Below are 20,668 nucleotides of genomic sequence, written 5' to 3' on the forward strand. Positions count from 1 at the left end.
GTGCATTTTATCCCTGGTCTGTCAATGTAAACGGGGCTCAGGAGAGCCACGCACAGCCCTCCCGAGCTCCGTTTTCGCTGGCAAAGGCACCACAGGCTGGTCCTTCTCTGTTTCCAGAGTGGCCCCCACAGGCCAAATCTAAGCACCCCGCTGGCCGGATGCGGACCGCAGGCCTTGAGTTTGACACCCCTGATCAAATGGTGATAGACAGGGGTGAAATACTCCTGGTTGGGACCGGATCGCCTGATCCGGTAGCGATGGAGGCGGGTGGTTCGGAGAACCGGTAGCAAAAATCCCTGCCCCCCCCACACAATGCCCAGCTGAGATGCACGATCATCAGAGGCTTTTTTTTTTTTAACTTTTAAAAGCATTTTTTCTACAACCTCTTCCGAAGAAAAAATGCTTTTAAAAGTAAAAAAAAAAAAAAAAGAAGAAGCTTCTGATGATCCCGCGGCTCAGCTGGGCTCATCAGAGGCTTTTCAAAGCATTTTTTTCTGCAACCTCTTGGCCGAAGAGGTGGTAAAAAAAAAAATGCTTTGAAAAGTCTCTGGCAACTCCCAGCTGAGTTGCCTGATTGGCAGAGGCTTTTTTTATTGGCACTTTTTTTTTTTATTTGATTTATATGCCGCCCTTCTCCGAAGACTCAGGGCGGCTTACAATGTGCTCAGCAATATTAGAAAAAATGCTTTGAAAAGTTTTAAAAAAAAAATTGGTCACGTCCACCCAGTCACATTAAACCCCCCCCACACCAAGCCACGCCCACAGAACCAGTAGTAACAAATTTTACATTTCACCCCTGGTGATAGAGCATCATTCAAACACCATCACCATTGACAAAATCCTCAATTACAAACGTCAGCTTAACTTGGAATGGCTTACGTCCAGCCCAAGCCCAAAGACGACACAGTGAGATCCAATGAAGTCCAGTTCTTTTATTTGCTTACACCTAATAGACAGAATCTTGACAGACTACAGCTATAACTAACTAACTAACCCAGAGATCTCCTGGGAGAATCCTAGGGTGGGGCTATCCTGAATCTTTTCCACATTTCCTCATCCAGTTCTGGACTGTGCAGCCACTTCTTTTGGGCCTTCTCTTCCTCCCTTGGAAGCCACAGAGCTATGGTTGATATTAAACACGCCTCCCCCCCCCACACACATACACACACTCCTTCTCCACCCGCATAGCTTACATCCTGCATCATTTAATATTATCAAGCAACATCATCTGCCTATCCCAGGTTCATAGGAAGAACTCGACTAAATGCCGAATCTAAATATCTGGATGATTGTGTGAGCAACTATAAGAAGAAGCTACTATGGTATAGAGCCGTGATGGCAAACCTGTGGCACGGGTGCCAGAGGTGGCACGCAGCACTCTCTCTGTGGGCACATGAGCTGTCGCCCCAGCTCAGCTCTGCCATGCATGTGTGCGTGCTTCCCATCAGCCAGCTGGTCTTCAGATCTCTGCCGCGCATGCGTGGGGTGCATGTGGGGGGACCTCACGTGCATGTGGGGGGCGGGGTGCATGCAGGGGGCATATGCGCATTGCATTTGGGGGTTTGCGTGTGTGCGTGCATTCATGCACGCGCATGCTTTGGGCACTCGGTCTCAGGGTGGATAAAAATCAAAGATTTTTTTAAAAAAATCAAAAAAATCAGATTTTTTTTTATTTAAATCGGAATTTTTTGATTTAAATCGGATTTCTTTGATTTTTATCAAACTTATTTTAATAAAAAACTTTGGGGGTAAAAATCTATCGTAAGATAGTTTTCTATTTAAGATACATAAATAATTTAGTTTATTCAGCATGAAATGGAGCTTAGTTATGTAGCATGAGGCTGTATATTCTGCAACGCTGGGACTATCGGTGAGTCAACAGTGGGTCAAAGGAGTAGCAGAGATGACAGTTGCTCTTTAAAAATTGTGATTTAAATCGAGTTGATTTAAATCAAGCCTTTTTACTAGTGATTTAAATCATGATTTAAATTGTGATTTAAATCAACTCGATTTAAATCAAATCCATCCTGCTCGGTCTTGAAAAGCCATCCCTGGTATAGAGGTTAATGCGTTGGCCTAGAAACTAGGAGATTGTAAGTTCTAGTCCCATTTCAGGCATGAAAAACCAGCTGGGTGACCTTGGGCCAGTCCAACCCACCTCACAGGATTGTTGTGGGGAAAAACAGGAGGAGGAAGGATTATGAAAAAGAAACTTCATGGGAAGAAAAGTGGGATAAAAACAATTTTTTTAAAAAAAGAACGGAATTAAATCACAATTGGACTTATTTTTAAAATGGGTACAGATTAAAAGAATTGGAGGTTGCCAGCTGCCCTGTTAGAACTCAAACCGTATTGGGTAGTTTCACACCAAAAGTTCAGCCAAAGCACATTAGAGCTTGGCATAACATACAACCTTCTGTATGGTTTGCCAATCTCTGAAATACATTATTATGGTTTTGAAGAGTAGAATACTACATAGGTGCTATTGCTAAAAATAACTTGCAAGGAAACACAATCCATTTATCATGCATAAATAACAGAAGATGATTAAAGAAGAAAACCAATCATTATTTCTACAGAAATAACACTCCAGGTTTATGCTACAAATATGATGTCTTATTGCCTAATGTCACATAAATACAAAATGGGAAAATGACTGCAGGTAGTCTTTGATTTACAAACAAGACATTTTAGTAACCATTAGAGCAGCACTTATGTGAATTATGAAAAAGTGACTTACGACCGTTTTCCACCCTTACGACCGTTGCAGCATCCTCACAATTGTGCTTGGCTCATATTTATGATATATTTATGTCCCTGGGATTATGTGATCATCTTTTGTGACTGTCTGACAAGCAAAATCAATGGGGAAGCCAGATTCACTTAACAACCGGGTTACTAACTTAATAACTGCACTGATTCACTTAACAACTGTGGCAAGAAAGGCTGTAAAATGGGGCAAAACTCATTTTAACAACTGTCTTGCTTTGCAACAGAAATTTTGGGCTCAATTGTGGTCCTAAGTCAAGGACTACCTTATTCCATGAGAATTCTGGAGTTATTCTCCCAATTTGTAAATTTTCAATCAACCCTACAACAATACCGTGCCATTTAAAATATTTTGGTTAACTCAGCACCCCAATGTGGCGTTTTGATGTCAAATGGATATAGTAGTTCCTTCTGTCGAAAAGGCTTCCCTACCATACAGGAATTCAGATAAGCAACCATGTGCAAGAAAATTATGATCTCTTTAGTATACCTGTATATTCATAAATTTATAGGCTTCAAATTTAACTCAAGTTTGGGGGGGAAAAAGTTCGGTAGATGTTTAAAAAGTAATCAAAATGTGCTTTACTAATTATTGATTTATTCTGAATAAACCGCAACTGGATGATAGAAAACCAAGAAGAAAAACACAAGGTAGTCCTCGCTTAGCGACTAAACTGAGGTGACTGTTCAGTTACGATGGTGATGAACAAGTAACTCTGTGACCAGTCCTCATGTATATGACCTTAGCAGGTCTGTTTTGGCACCTGCAGCACACTGCTGGCTCATTTTTAAATGGTTGTCTACTAGGACTCCAAGATCCCTCTCACAGTTACTACTATTGAGCGAGGTACCATCTATACTTTGCCTATGCATTTTGTTTTTCTTCCCTAAATGTAGAACCTTACTTTTTTCATCATTAAATTTCATTTTGTTCGAAAGCGCCCAATGTTCAAATCTGTCTGGATCCTTCTGTATCTTGAGCCTATCTTCTGGAGTATTGGCTATTCCTGCCAGCTTGTTGTCATCTGCAAATTTGATGAGTTCCCCATCTACCCCCTCGTCCAAATCTTTGATGAAGATGTTGAAGAGTACTGGGCCTAAAACAGAGCTTTGGGGTACCCCATTGCATACTTTCCTCCATGTAGATACAGTTCCATTGAGGACTACATGTTGAGTGCAGTGGGTCAGCCAATTTTAAAGTATTTTCTTTTTAACTGGAGGTCTCATCCAGTATCCAATGCAGTACTGTTATTCTTACGGCCTTCTAAATAATACTTTATAATTAGTTCAGAAACTAATCAGAGATTAACCCATCTTGGGTGAAGTTGGTGGAGCAACACAGGAAAGATTATCAGATTATCGTCAAATAGGAACTTCTGAGACAGTAGCACATAACTATTACTAATCCTAATTGAAGATTAAAAGGTAAAGGTACTTCAGTGCAATCTGGAAGGTGTCAGGCATTACCTCATTCAAAAATCAACCGGGATCAAGATTAGCTCTTATTAGCATCAGGGTGGATAAAAATCCATGATTTTTTTAAAAAAATAAAAAAAATGGATTTTTTTTTTATTTAAATCGGATTTTTTTTATTTAAATCGGATTTTTTTTATTTTTATCGAATTTATTTTAATAAAAAACTTTTGGGGTAAAAATCTATCGTAAGATAGTTTTCTCTTTAAGATACATAAATAATTCAGTTTATTCAGCATGAAATGGAGCTCAGTTATGTAGCATGAGGCTGTATATTCTGCAACACTGGGACTATCGGTGAGTCAACAGTGGGTCAAAGGAGCAGCAGAGATGACAGTTGCTCTTTAAAAATTATGATTTAAATCGAGGTGATTTAAATCAAGCCTTTTTACTAGTGATTTAAATCATGATTTAAATTGTGATTTAAATCAACTCGATTTAAATCAAATCCACCCTGATTAGCATCCAAGTTTAGTCAAGATAAATTAGATGCTTGCATATGCTCAGCCTATCAAAGACTAGTAGATATCTAAAAACAAGAAGAGATTTCACAATTCTATCATTTTTAAGGTACCAGCCAGTTCACACACAAAAAAAGGTCTGGTTACCTAGAGCAGGGGTCTCCAACCTTGGCAAATTTAAGACTTGTGGACTTCAACTCCCAGAATTCCACAAGTCTTAAACTTGCCAAGGTTGGAGACCCCTGACCTAGAGAAACCAAAGGAATAGTTTATCCTCTTCAGCTCTATGGTAGGACAGAACGCAAGTGACTTTTAGATTGCTATAGTTCAGAGAGGCACCTTGGATGCCCAGCCAGATAAGAACTGATGCATCTGAGTATACAGCAGAGCAAAATGGTACTCAAATGTGTACAGGTAGTCCTTGACTTATGACCACAGCTGAGCCCAAAATTTGTGTTGCTAAGTGAGACATTTCTTAAGTGAGTTTTGCCGCATTTTACGACCTTTCTTGCCACAACTGTTAAGTGAATCACTTCAGAATATCCATCCACTACATGGGTATTCTTCCTTTCCTTTCCTTTCCTTTCCTTTCCTTTCCTTTCCTTTCCTTCTTCCCTTCCTCCTCCTTTCCTTTCCTTTTCCTTCCCTTCCCTTCCTTATTTCCTTTCCCTTTCCCATTCCCCTCCTTTTCTCCTTCCTTCCTTACCTTCTTTCTCTCTCTTCCTTTCCTTTCTTCCTTCCTTTCTTTTTCTTCTCTCTCTCTCTCTCCCTCCCTCCCTCTCTCTTTTCTTTTCTTTTCTTTCTTTCTCAAATTTAAGAATTGCCAACCTTCCTTACAGAGGGGCTTTGTGCAGTGTAGAAAAAAAAAATGATTCCTGCTCAAGGAGCAGGTGACAGTCATGTCTAGGTTGGCCTCCATCTTTAATGGAAGTTACTCATGGACATAAAAGCACTGAAGGACAGCAGACAGAATACTTAACATGTAGTGGGAAGATCAGGTTTCCGTTTCTCTCAAATCACAAGAAAACTTAGTAATCTAGGATCAGTCACTCATTTTCAGATGAAAAGACCTCACATTAGCATTAGTCTTGTAGGTGGGGAAGAATCTATGAATCTAACACATTCTGCCTGAAGTCTTTAGAAAGTTTAGCAATTAAAGATGTTCTTGCATCATTTTTCTATTAGCATTCATCTGATACAAATGTAGTAAAAATCCTACAATTTTTGCAAGGTGTAGGTGAGAAAAGAATAAGGGTGCAAAAATTTCAGTATGTATTTCTATGTGTGTGTGTATGAAAAAACTACATATGTACCTATAGATCTACTTGCACGTATACCCACAAAAGCTACAGTCTGGTATTTTCTCCATTAAGCTATGCTAACCTTGTATGACCAAGTCAACTCAGTCATTCCATGTAAGTTCAAGGACAGGCAAAACTGCACTTCACAGAACTTTTAAAGGAAAGGATGTTCCAGCAAACTTTTTCCCCCTTTTTAAAAGGTTCAAGGTTCCATGTACGACAATGGCTTCAGATCACTAATACAATATTACTAACTTTAGCTGATTTTTTTCTTTTTTTAAAAAAAGCTTACTTCATGGTAGGAAAGCTTTTAGGCATTCCCTCCCCAAAATCCAATAAGGTGGTACACAGAATCATATCAGTGGGCACATGAGCTCAGCCAATTTTCGGGCCTTCTGGGCCCACCGGAAGTAGGGAAACAGGCTGTTTCCGGCCTCCAGAGGGCCTCCGAGGGGGTGGGGTGGAAAAGGCCATTTTTGCCCTCCCCAGGCTCCTAGAAAGACTCTAGAGCCTGGGGAGAGCAAAAAACAGGCCTTCCGGTCCCACCGGAAGTCAGCAAATGGACCGTTTCTGGCCTCCGGAGGGCCTCCGGGAATGGGTGGGTAGGCCGTTTTCACCCTCCGCAGGCTCCTAGAGCCTGGGGAGGTGAAAAACGGGCCTACCGGGCCCACTGTGCCATTGCAAAAGCGGGGGGAGTGCGGGTGGGTTACGTGCACATGCGCGGGGGGCGGGGCAAATAGAATTATGGGTGTGGCCACACATGCACACGACCCCCCCCGCAGTCCCCCCGCTTTTGGCCCGTGATGGCAAAAAGATATGCCATCACTGGGCTAGAATTAAGCATATTGTAGCCACGCAGCCTGTTTTTGGCCTGGACAGCCTTCTGCAGTGCTTTGCTAGCCAAAATGAGGCATGCTGGGGCTACGTGTGGGCCCCCTGAGCCCCGTTTTGGCCAGCAAAGTGCTGCAGGAGGCTGGCCATCCTGTCTCCCCCCCCCACCTTGACTGGCTCACAGAGAACTACAATGCTGATCCGGCCCTCGAAGAAATCCAGTTTGACACCCCTGGCTCATGTTGCATCCTGGCCCCCAGCCCTTAAAAGACTCCAGTGCTCTTTGTTTTGCAATACAGTTCAAACTAAATTTGGGGTGAACGGTGTGCTCAGTGGGTTTTTCATCTTCTGAATCAGAATCACAGCTGGGAGATTAACTAAATACAGACGGTCCTCAACTTACAACACAGTTCACTCAGCGACTGTTCAAAGTTTCATTGGCACTGAAAAAAGTTACTTATGACCATTTTTCACACTTACGACCTTTGCAGCCTCTCCATGATCACAGTGATCAAAATTCAGATGCTTGGCAACTGGTTCATACTTATGACTGCTGCTGTGTCCCGAGGTCATGCAATCCCCTTTTGTGACCTTCTGACAAGCACAGTCAATGGGGGAGCCGGATTCACTTAGCAAACGGGTTACTAACTTATCAACTGCAGTGATTCCCTTAACAACTGTGGCAAGAAAGGTCGAAAATGGGGCAAAACTCACTTAACAAATGTTTCACTTAACAACAGAAATGTTGGGCTCAATTGTGGTCGTAAATTGAGGATTACCTGCATTTATTCATTCACTTTTTCATTTATCCTTTTTGTTTAGTTTCAATTCTAGCATATAGTTATTTTTAAGAGAGTTAGGAAATCACATTGTGGTATGATAGTTTTATTGAAGACAGAGATATAGAGAATATGATATGATATGTTAAGACTACAATATAATTCCTCATTTCAAGTCTGAAACTCCCATAAATAAGAATTGCCGCAGCTATATGTGTCCTTGCTCAAAAAAGAGAACCCCTTATTTTTTAGGGCTGATCAGTTCAAGGGCCGTTGGAATATATGAAGCCGTAAGAACACCAAGCCAATATGTTTTTGTCCATGAAACCAAACGGGGCCACCATCTTTATCAGTAAACAGAATAATAATAACTTTATTGTCATTGTACGTATATACACAGCAGGGTGGATTTGATTTAAATCGAGTTGATTTAAATCACAATTTAAATCATGATTTAAATCACTAGTAAAAAGGCTTGATTTAAATCAACTCGATTTAAATCATAATTTTTAAAGAGCAACTGTCATCTCTGCTACTCCTTTCACCCACTGTTGACTCACCGATAGTCCGGGTTGCAGAATATACAGCCTCATGCTACATAACTAAGCTCCATTTCATGCTGAATAAACTAAATTATTTATGTATCTTAAATAGAAAACTATCTTACGATAGATTTTTACCCCAAAAGTTTTTTATTAAAATAAATTCGATAAAAATCAAAAAAATCCGATTTAAATCAAAAAAGTCTGATTTTTTTGATTTTTTTTAAAAAAAATCATTGATTTTTATCCACCCTGATACAGTATACCCATACAACGAAATTCACTTAATACCCAAAGACCAGGTCCAACACACATAACAATTCCCAAACACACCCCCACCCACCACAAATTCCCCACCCCTGAACCACCCAAACATCCACACAACAGACCAAGTAGAAGGTCTAGGGGTGACATGATAGCAGCGTTCCAACATCTCAGGGGCTTCCACAAAGAAGAGGGAGTCAACCTATTCTCCAATGCACCAAAAGGCAAGACAAAAAGCAATGGGTGGAAACTAATCAAGGAGAGAAGCAACTTAGAACTAAGGAGAAATTTCCTGACATTGAGAACAATTAATCAGTGGAAAGGCTTGCCTCCAGAAGTTGTAGATGCTCCATCACTGGAGGTTTTAAGAAGAGATTGGACAATCATTTGTCTGAAATGGTATAAGGTTTCCTGCTTGACCAGGAGGTTGGACGAGAAGACCTCCAAGATTTCGTTACAACTCTGTAATTCTGCTATTTAATTTGTACCACACCTTTTTACTTTGGTGAGCTGCAATTTCTTCCTCTGTTTAAAACCCTGGTCTCAGTAGGTAGCAGCTGTTTAGCTGATTTTAGTCAGGGCTCATAAGCAAAACATTGCCTGGCCTGGGCACTATTTGCTTAAGAATGTCAAGGCTGTAGGCTGAACGGGAAGTTAAAAACCATCCCGGAAGACGACAATGCCAGACCACTGTTTGTGCCACAACCACAAAAATTACACAATTGGATCCATTAGTCACCAGGAATCAAGCACCACTCCAAGGACTTTTTAATTTTTTAAAATCCATGAAATTAATTTCCGATACCACTTTTATTATTATAACTGATAGCAAAAGCCTCTAGTGCAGTGTTTCTCAACCTTGGAAGCTTGAAGATGGGTGGACTTCAAATCCCAGAATCCCCCAGCCAGCAGCGCTGGCTGGGGGATTCTGGGAGTTGAAGTCCACCCATCTTCAAGCTTCCAAGGTTGAGAAACACTGCTCTAGTGCATTCTAAGAACTTGCTAACTGATCCTGCTATAATCCAGTTTGAGGCAGACAGCCCCATCAATGCCAATCAGAAACGACCGTGTTTTCCCTGAAAATAAGACCCCGTCTTATATTTTTTTGAACCCTGAAATAAGCTCTTGGCCTTATTGCCATGCGCTCAAAAGCCCGATTGGGCTTATTATCAGGGGAATGTCTTATTATGGGGGAAACTGGGTAGTATTCCATTTCACGAGTGCAGGTAGTGCTCGATTTACAACACATTTAGTGACTGTTCGAAGTTACGGCATTGAAAAAAGTGGCTTATGACCATTTTTTTCACACTTATGGCCTCTGCATGGTCACGTGATCAAAATCCAGACTCTTGGCAACTGGCCCACATTTATGGCAATTGAAGAATCCAAGGGTCATGTGATGACCTTCTGACAAGCAAAGGGAAGCTGGATTCATTTATTGCAACTGTGTTACTAACTTAACAATTGCAGTGATTCACTTAACAACTTGGGCGAGAAAGGTCATAAAATGGGGGGGGAAAACCTCACTTAACGTCTCATTTAACAACAGAAATTTTGGGCTCAATTTGGGCTCATAAGTCAAGGACCACCTGTACAAAGCAACATTGTCAACCACTGGATTCAACCCATCTGCACCTTTGCTTTGACAAAAACAGAGGCTGAAAAAGAAACTGTAGAATTGCCTGGAAATCCGTTAGAAGTAAAGGTTCCCCTTGCACATATGTGCTACTCGATCCTGACTCTAGGGGGCGGTGCTCATCTCTGTTTCAAAGCCGAAGAGCCAGCTCTGTCCGAAGACGTCTCCGTGGTCATGTGGCTGGCATGACTAAACGCCAAAGGCGCACGGAATGCTGTTCCCTTCCCACCAAAGGTGGTCCCTATTTTTCTAGTTGCATTTTTTACGTGCTTTCGAACTGCTAGGTTGGCAGAAGCTGGGACAAGTAACTCACCCCATTACGCATCACTAGGGATTCTAAAACAGAATTCTTTTGAAAACTTTAATGGAACAATTACCCTGGTTTTATCGTATTTTGCATGCTTTGAATAATATTAAACATAATCACTTATCGTGGTTTTGGCCAAGATCAAGTGTAGTAATCATATCATAATACAAAGCATGGTTGAACGCAAAACGTTAATTAGAAATCCGCAGTGCAACACAGTTCCTCTTCAAGTTGCTGTACAGTAATCATAATCTCCACAACTGACTCAAAGATAGCATTCCCCCAAGATAATTGATGAGGGAAGTTGCAGTTTACTTAACTAAATACTCATAACTTACAACAGGCTAGGCAGAAATGGTTTGACCTTGCTTTATTAAAATGAAAAAAGCAATAAATATTAATGCCATTATTAGATCAAATCCTACAAATAAATCTGCAAAATACACTGCTCAAAAAAATAAAGGGAACACAAGCAGAAAACAGCCGAGATCTGAATGAATGAAATAGCCTTATTAAATACTTTGTTCGTTACACACAATAGTTTTGTGTTCCCTTTAGTTGTTTGAGCAGTGTATAAACTACTGTATGTAAAGAACAAAGTATTTAATATGGCTATTTCATTCATTCAGATCTCTGATGTCTTCTGCTTGTATTCCCTTTATTTTTTTGAACAGTATATTAATATTTATTGTAGAAAGTTTCCCTTTAAAAACTGAATTACAGAGTCATCAGCTTGGGGACATAAAACAAAAGATACATGGCATTATCTATTCCCCCAAGGCTCAGATCGTATAAATCCCAGTGAGCATTTCAGATAAATTTCTGCCTTCATTTATTTTTCCCCATCCACGCAAGTCTCTCACTCCCATTCTCAAAAAACTCAAAAATATATGTACTGGACAGATTAATAACGTCTCTGGCAAAGATACCAAATGAGATCGTCCCATAAAAAGGAATTTCCTACCAAACAAATGTTGTCTTGGACGAAGAAAACCAGGAAAAATGCAGCACGGAGTTCCTAGTGCTTTCTGAGTTCGGCTGTTTGCTGACATAGGTTTTGTTGCTGGATTACGGTAGGTAACATCTCCAGCGCACAATGCAAAATGCAGTGTATTGCCACATGGGGGAGCTTATACACCAAAGGAAGAGAGCATGCCAACAAAGCCAACTCTTTCGACATATAAAACAGAAATGCAAATATGTTCTTAACTGCAGAAAATCTCACTAAGCTCAACTAGTTGTCCAGGGCTCTCAGGATAGGAATGATAAAAAAAAAATCTTATTTTCCCAATGATTTCGAATGTGCATTTTGGGGGTATCTTGGAGTAGGCTGGTTGCTTTTGAGAGCTTCCTGTTGCACATATCTAGCAGCAAGTTCTTCAAAATGATATATGATTCACTGGTATATTACCGACGTGCAATTATTTAATCTGCAGTCCAACATTCAGAAATTATTATTTTTCAACAGTTGGGTTATTTGTTACACTGATACCTCACCATCCTATTTGAAATAAAGAGAGTTTAAAATTTAAACCTACAAGACCTACAGAACAATTCACCTGTCCTTTAGTGACCAAAGTTACAACAGCACTGAAAAAAGTGACTTATGACCGTTTTTCACACTTATGACCGTTGCGGCATCCCCATGGTCACATTCAGATGTTTGACAACTGGTTCATATTTATGACGGGGTGGCCGTGTCCCAGGGTCATGCGATCCACCTTTTGTGACCGTCTGACAAGCAAAGTCAATAGGGAAGCCAGATTCACTTAACAACCATATTACTAATTTAACAACTGCAGTGATTCACTTAATAACGGTGGCAAGCAAAGTCATAAAATGGGGCAAAACTCACTTAACTGTCTTGCTTAGCTACCAGAAATTTTGGGCTCAATTGTGGTCGTAAGGTGAGGATTACCTGTATACCGAAATGGTTTCTTCCTGAGTGTAATAATATACTTATGAGAAGAAATATGACTGCTCCTATTATAGGACTTTTTGTATGTAAATATAATATAACAATGTCTGGAGTACAATATTAGGAAACGTAAAAGCAGATCCTGACCTAACTTCTCTCCCAGTGTAACCCTTCACCACAAAGATTATAGTGGGAGAAAAGGTATTAGATATGCTGTCCTGAGTTTCTACTAATATACTATAATGTAATTGTTACAATATAACTCTTAAGAATGTATACATAATTAAATAACCTTAGAGTACCATTTATTTTCTTTATAAATAACTCAAGATGGCAAACATGCCTAATACTACTTCGTTCTATTTTTCTCACCAAAGTCACCCAGCCGACTTTTATGCCTCTGGCAGGACTAGAACTCACCATCTCCTGGTTTCTAGCCTGATGCATTAACCATTAGACCCAACTGACTGTCCAATATAAATAATATATCTTAAATATTGAACTAAACTCCCTGCATTCACGTAACTTTCTTTTTTCAGCATTGATTTTAAGTTGCCTTCTTCTATGTTTTTTTCCCACTTGCCAGTCTAGCTTTTCACCCTGGGAATAAATACCATTCAAGACCTAATCATAATGGACCCTGCTTAGCTTCAGAGATTCAGACCAGGTATTCAAGATGTCTCCACCGCTTAAATCCCGGTAGCCAATCAGAGAGATTTTTAATGATTTAATGAGAGCTATTAGAATGAGCTTTTAACACACATAATAAATGATACACAGACGCAACTATATAATTTCAAACTTTGAAGAGAATATATTTCTTGCTTTGGACTATCTCTAACCTCTTGAACCCTCGAGTTTCTATCTAAATAGCACTAAAATACCCACAAATCAATGCTCCCACCAAAACATTATAGTAAAATTGACAAAGTGATAGAGCCAGATTGGTCTAGTAGTTAAAGCAGGGAGGACCAGGGAGATAGTTTAGTAACCCTTACATATGTTTTCTTCCATGAATTTTCAGTATGTTGCTGTTACTGAATGCTGCAAAGACCTTCAAGAACTTATTTTAACAATGGCTTTTTAAGAAGGATAGGGTAACCTCCTAGATAACCTCACTGAAGAAAGCAGGATGAAAAGGACAAACATTTATTTAAGACTTATTTTGATTTTTGATGAGTATGGGCTTTGATGCTTCACTGATATTTTGTCAGTGAAACGTTTCTCTTTGTATTATATTGGACACTTTGACAGAGTAGTATTCCATAAATGTGATTTCTTTATTTACAATTCAGGGCAGCTTACATAATGTCCCCACTCCAGTTCCAATAACAACTCTGTGAAGTAAGTGGGGCTAAGAAAGTGAAAGTGGTCGAGTGAGCTTCCATAATGGAGAGTGGATTTAAAGTTCCTTTGTTGTTGTTATTATATATTTTATTGTTTTGATGTTTACCAACTTTTAATGTTTGTAAGCTGCCCAGAGTCTCCTAGAGAGAGATGGGCAGCACACAAATCTAATCAATAAATAAATTTTTCATCCAAGATTAATCTGCAATTATCTTTAAAGTGAAGCCATATCACACCATTACAAGTTTAAAGAACTTTACAAAAATGGCATTATTTTTTCTTTAAGCTGAATATGCTTGTTTTAGAAAATATTTTACCAAAAAAAGTTCATTCTAGTCCTTTTGAATAAATCTTTTTTTATTCCAAAATTTAAATATAATTAATTTGCTAACCATTTCTAATACTTTTATTTAGATGTTTGGTTTGTCCCATCAAAATGTCAATGAGTAACACATACAATCGTTACTGACATGCAACTACTACAACTAATGAAGGTGACTTAAAATATTTGTAAGAAAACTCAGCTTGAATGCTAGTAATTTCTAGGAAGACATGCACAATGACAATCAGGATATCTACGGTACTCTTGATATCCAAGACAAGAATGAAACTCAATTTTTTGAGCAAGGGAAGACTCTAAAGTAAGGAAAGTTTTTGATATAAGGCTACACAATCCCAGGCAATTCCAACTCTCATGAAATTCCCTTTGGAGGAATTCAACTACAAAATCATCTCTAACATCACTTCACGTGTATGGCATAAATTCTTGTCAATTGTTTTTTTGGAAATAATGAAAAAGCTGCCTGATAAACCCTAGATTTTCTTTTCTAAGTGCAACCTCCTCTCATAAAAACACAGACCCCAGCTGTTAACAAAATTACCTCATTTCTTTGCTGTTACAGCCCTGGAATCAGCAAAGCTGCCTACCCCTGCAATAAAATATTGGGAAAAAAAATTCAGAGAGATTTGTAAGCTCTTTTGCTAGCTTGTACAACCGTGTTTATGTAGTCTCCAGAATGACTACTGAAATAAGCTTATCTATGTATTTTTAAAAACGCTTTCTTGGCTGTTCACCTGAGGGAAACTGATATAAGGCTCATGTAAGCAATTACTTACATCTACGGATTAATACTTGGAGACTAAAATGTTTTAAAATAAAGAGTGCAGTTTTTAAAAATGCTCCATTTAATGAAACCTGCTTCAATTATTTCTCAGAAAAGTGCAAGGATCCTCTATCTGGAGAAACAATTTATTTTTCAGATTTAATCTGACAGACACATATCTTTTTGTTTACAAATCTGAAGTTGCAACACACTGGCAGAAAGTAATTAATAGTTAGCTTTGCATTTCAACATAAGCAGAAAATATGCATCCTTTTTATATTCCTTGAAATTTACTAATAAAACTAAAGAGGATGTAAACACTCACTCGCCCGAGGGGGGGGAGGTATGTCACTGTACCATAATGCCTTGAATGCTAGATAGAGAGAAACCTCACATTAAAATCTCAGTTCAGCTATAGGCTTAGGCTCTGAGCAAACTCAGCTCACGTCATAAGACTGCCATGATTCTGAACTGTTTTGCAGAAAGGTTAGATAGGAAGATAATATCTTGAATTTATAATTCACATGGCACTTTAAGGTTAACCTTCCTACACTATTTCTATACTATTCTGCCTAGAATGTTTCTAGCATAATCAAATCATTAGTGTAAACTGCTTAATAGAATGGGTGCAGGTGTTTAATGCTGTCCCTCAATACACAGCAAATTCCACAACTTATTAACAAGTTTGGCAAAGTCGCTAAACTAATTGTGACATCTTATAAGCCTGGCTTTCAATCAGAATCCTGAAGATTCCAAGCTTTTTTTTAAAAAAAACATATAACTTTACAGTTAGGAAAAACAACTCATTTCTTATCATGCACATCCCACTCAAGTTTCTGAAAGTTCATCTGATGTGGTGTGTGTGGCAAGGTTAACTTCCATAGGCATGAACTGATGTTTGGTGTTTCTTCCTTTAAAAAAATCTCTCAAAATATAGGCATTTCAAATCACACGAATTATTTAGCAAACTGCCTGATTTGTTTTGCAAGTGAACATAATACATCAATTTAGATCTGTTGCATGTTCTGGGTCTACAATAATTCAAACTACTGGCATTAAAGCCAGACGCTCTTAAATAATTTTAAAGAATGTCTGTGCTATTAAGAAATGCTCCTTGTGATCAGATAGACCAGGATTTGTCAACCTTGCTCACTTTAAACTGTGTGGACTTCAACTCCCAGAATTCTCCAGTTAGCCATGCTGGCTGCGAAATTCTGGAAGCTGAAGTCCACACAGCTTAAAGAGGCCAAGGTTAAGAAACACTGACAGACTACTTGCTGGCCATCTGCTAAGAACATTGACATTTCTGAATAGTAAAGGGGGCCTTTACTGATGGTCCATGCACTATGGAATTATGAAAGAGATATGGCTATGTAAGTTATTTATGAATATATTTCTTGGACTTTTAACTGAAAGATTTCAGAAAGCCATTTATTTGGGGTTTTTTTTAACTTTGTACTGATATAGGATATTTTTCATTATAAGCTACTCTTATAAAAGGTTGCCATTATGAAGGCATATAAGAAAAGCATTACATAAATATATCATGATAGGCTTTGAGACTCAGCATACTTAGATATGTTTAAGTATTTTAAAGATCAGATCAGGAAACTGCAACAGAAACACTACGAGCTGCTTTATTCTACTATGAGGAAGTTTTATAAATTCTCTAGTCTTCTCTGCAAAACTTCCTAAGCTTTTCACTACGATCCCTGCAAATGTTCAGGAGTAGCAACATCCAAAGATGAGAAGTGGCATCAAGTGATTTTTATCTTTCTTAATCTGCCTTCCTAAACATCAGACTGGCAATATTTGTCATGTTTATGCTATCGTCCCTCCTCAAGTGCCGAAATTTCATAAGCTCTAACTGCCAGTCTATTTTTCAATCCTTTTCCTTTTTTGAAATGGTTTTTTTTTTCAATTGACTGTTTAATAAAATATTCAGATTTTCTATGAAATTGGCACTATGAAGATTTTCTATGACTTATTGGCAATATGTGTTTTAATATCTCATTTACAGAATAAAAGATGCCAAAAGCGTTGTGTTTTGAAAACAGCTAATGAAGTCCAACCCACAACTGAAAAAACAAGGAAAGGAACAATTATTAATGTAGTATAAATGTGTTTGCAAGATGACTTTTTTCAAATGGGCAAATTCTGTAAATTTATCTTAAAGTGCTTAATTTGGAAAGCACTATAAACTGCTTTATCCTACCATCAGGCAGTATTCTAAACTTCCATCTTTTTTGCAAAGCTAAGCTTTTCTTCCCAATCCCTGCAAATGTTCAGGAATAACATCCAAACAACCATTTCGTAAGAACTTTAGAAAGCACTAGAACAAAACAATACTTCAGCCAGCAACAGATTTAACCGTCATGTTTATGGCAACAAATATGGGATTTCCCCAACCCCCGCATATAATCTATTTAAAGTGTGATAATTATCCATTTAGTTGCGATATCAGTAATTAACAAAACAGCAAACAGTCTATTTTATGTTGAGACATAACTTCAAAGTCTGTTTTATTTGGTTATCTTAACTTTTGGTACCCAAGGACATGATTTCAAATTAGAAAAAAAAAATTGTGACTATTTTTTTAAAGAGGAAAGTACAAGACCAATGGACAACCATAAATAAAAGAGATAAGAATTCCTTTTAACAAAAGTGTTACAAGTAACAAAACTGAGCACGGAACTATTACTACAGTGGACAACACAGAATCAGCAAGTGATGACAGTCCTAATAAGCAACCACAGCATACTAATTTTTACAGAAATTAATATTTATATCACAGAGACAACTTCACATATTTTGAAAAGGTTTCCGAGGAAGACAACTACTGTAAGCAGCAAATCATGCTCTCCATCACTGAAAAGTAAGTACTTTCAGGTGATAGATGCTGATTGAACCACCTTTTATTTATAACAAGCAACAAGAGCTCTAAATAGAAAAACAAAAATCGAGATCCAATCCCCAACTCTCTCATCTCAATATATTTTAAGGCTCCAAATGTTATATACTACTGGTATTTGCAGAAGCAATAATATTTATAGAGAAGAAATTGGGGAAGAAACACAAAACAAGAGGAGGCAGCCATTTCTGCTTGATATAAAAGAGAACCCCTACATTTCACAGTGGAACATGTATGTGACCCCCACAAACTGTCCTCGCGGAGTAATCTCCCATTATTACTACATCTGTTAAATTTGTCTGAAACCCAATTTCAGGGAAGCAGCTCAGCCCTTAAAACAGGTTACCAACCTGCTGCAGGAAAGATGGGGAAACTAACCACATTACGCAACCGATGTGACCCATTACAGCCAGATAATTATAGGGCTGAAATGACAGCTCTCCCTTCAGAAAAGCCGAGTCTTCCTATAGAAACTCACACCATCCGAAGTGAGCCACGCCTCCCCTAAGATTTCATTGATTGGTTAATAAAGTTTACCATGGTCCGCATGCTTATTATAGAACAGAAGAGGAGTTGGGATGGGACCTTATAGGTCATCTAGTCCAACCCCACCCCACCTGCCCAAGCAGACCTTATACACCATCTAAAGTGAGTCACGCCTCCCCTAAACTTTCATTATTGATGGTTAATGAACTTTACCATGGTCCGCATGCTCAATTATAGAACAGGACAGAAGAAGAGAGTTGGGAAGGGACCTTGTAGGTCATCTAGTCCAACCCCACCCCACCTGCCCAAGCAGGAAGACCCTACACCATATCTGACAGATGGCAGTTCAGTCTCTCCTTGAAAAGCTTCCAGGGAAATCGAGGCCACCCAACTGTCCAAAGACAACAAACGAGCAGAGAAGGAGCTAAAGAAACTCCCCAAAGGGGGAAAAGGAACGTTGTAGGACGGACACACATACACAAACGCTTTTTGAGTGTAAAAACAAATTTTTTTTAAAAAAAATAAAAAAAAATAGGCGGCACAAGCCAGGACTCCCAAAAAGCGAAGGTTTTTGACACGGTGCAAGTGTGTCTCTGAGGGGTGGGGGGACAGACAGACACAGCCCCCCCCATGTCTCTCTCAAGCCGGCCTCCCTCACAGGGTTGGCGTTTTGCAGGAGGAAAAGGGATGCCTTCTAAAGCCCAGGGAGGAACCCCCCCTCAGCAAAATAAATAAATAAAAACAATACCAAAAAAAGAGAGAGAGAGAGAGAGAGAGAGAGAGAGAGAGAAGCGGTTTCACGTGTCTGCGCCTTCACACGTTCTCGCCCTCGCGCGGCTGCCCAAACCTCCGCGGGGGCCCGGTCCTCGGGAAATGACCTCCCCCCCCCACACCTCCACGAACTCCTCAGCTTCCACGAGCCCGTAACGGGGACTCCCGCCCGCCCGGTCCTCTGAGGGAAGGAACCTCAACCCCCCCACCACCCCGGGGGAAGAGGAGGAAAGCGGGGTGTCCCCCAAACAGGGAAGGCCTCGCGCGTCCCACGCCGCCGCCGGCCGAGGAGAGGCCGGCGGGAGGCCAAAAGCCCCGGGGGTCTCGCGTGAGGGGAGGACGAGGCGACTCCGGAGCAACCGTCCCGCGCGCAGCCACCACTGCCCCCCCCCCCCGTACTTACCCTGTCACAACAGGCGCCATCTTCCACAAACTCTCGCCAAAACTCCTACTCTCGCGAGAGGCGGCCCAGGGGGCCTGCCGCGCGCGCGCCTGCGTGAGGGCATACGAGTGCGCGAGCTGCCGCGCGAGCGGGTGCATCCTCCTTTCCTTCCTTCCTTCCTTTCCCTCCCGCTCCGCCAAAGTGGCCGGGAGGCAACGCGCACGCGCGAGCTTTATTATTATTATTTTTTTTTAAAAAAAAAAGAAGAAGGGCGGGGCTAAGAGGGGGGGAAAGAGGAGAACGCCGAGTTAGGTCCCGCCCACTCCTTTACTTACAGGGCTTTGCTCCCCGGCTGGCTGGCTGGCTGTCTGTCTGTCTCTCTCTCTCTGTCTCCCCTTCAGGCTGAGGCGCAACAGGCGTGGGAACTGGGCTCCCATGTCTCGCGAGACGAAGGGAGCAGCCGGGCGGGAGAGCCAAAGGGATTCCCCCTGATCGCCGACCCGGCGTAGTTAAATCGGTAGGGGGTGGGGGGAGGGGGGAGAGCGGGACGTACCATTCACCCGCGATTGGAGGGGGGGGGCTGCGAGGAATTATGTGCCGAAAGAAATTATGTGCGGGACGGGACCATTTCGGGGAAAGCAAAGGGGGGCGGCAGTTCGTGACTGAATGTCATTTGAAAAAAATAAAAATAGAGAAGTTGAAAAATAAAAATAGAAGAATATATAAAATAAAATATTTTTTTTATTTTTATAAAATAAAATTATTTTTTATAAAATAAAAGAATATATAAAATAAAAAACAGAAGAACGATGAAAAGTTTCCACAAACAAGAATGAAATACCAAGCCAAAAAAATGACTGATCTGTAATAATAATAATAATAATAATAATAATAATAATAATAATAATAATAATAATAATAATAATAATAGTAATAATAATAATAATATTTTTTGAATTTTCAGTTGACTGAGTTTCATGTTTAATGACGAAAGTAAATAATAATAATACATTTTAAATATTCAGTTGAGTTTCATGTTTAATGAATAAAAGTATAATAATAAAATAATAAATAAATTTAAGGTTGCCAGGTGTCCACTATTTGAGCGGACAGTCTGCTTTTTTCACATTATGTTCACTATTTTTTTTCACAAAATAGTGGACATTTTTTTATTTTAAGTGATTATTTTAATACGTGTTAAAATGTTTGTAAGAAAATATATAATTTAATTGTAATTTTTTTTAATTTTTTTTACTACTTAACACCCCACCCCCCACCCCGCTTGTCCGCTATTTTTTGGAAGCAGACCTGGCAACCCTATATAATATCAAGGCAAAAATAAAAGAATGAACCAGCCTCTTCAAAAGTCAGATCAGAAAGGAAAGAA

The 20,668-nt window shown here is 39.7% G+C and overlaps 1 protein-coding gene across 1 annotated transcript in view; it reads right to left on the reverse strand.

Annotated features, from left to right (window-relative positions):
• Positions 1 to 19,355, reverse strand: part of RBPJ (recombination signal binding protein for immunoglobulin kappa J region) — a 46,319-nt gene extending 26,964 nt beyond the window's left edge. Inside the window, exon 1 of the mRNA XM_070948346.1 lies at positions 19,303 to 19,355. Coding sequence (XP_070804447.1) covers positions 19,303 to 19,322 — 20 coding nt within the window. The 5' untranslated portion in view covers positions 19,323 to 19,355. The remainder of the gene's footprint in view (positions 1 to 19,302) is intronic.
• Between the last annotated feature and the right edge of the window lie 1,313 nt (positions 19,356 to 20,668).

The sequence above is a fragment of the Pituophis catenifer genome, unplaced genomic scaffold (assembly GCF_029215685.1).
Source record: "Pituophis catenifer annectens isolate HBS135680 unplaced genomic scaffold, rPitCat1.0.hap2 SCAF_8, whole genome shotgun sequence".
NCBI lineage: Eukaryota > Metazoa > Chordata > Lepidosauria > Squamata > Colubridae > Pituophis > Pituophis catenifer.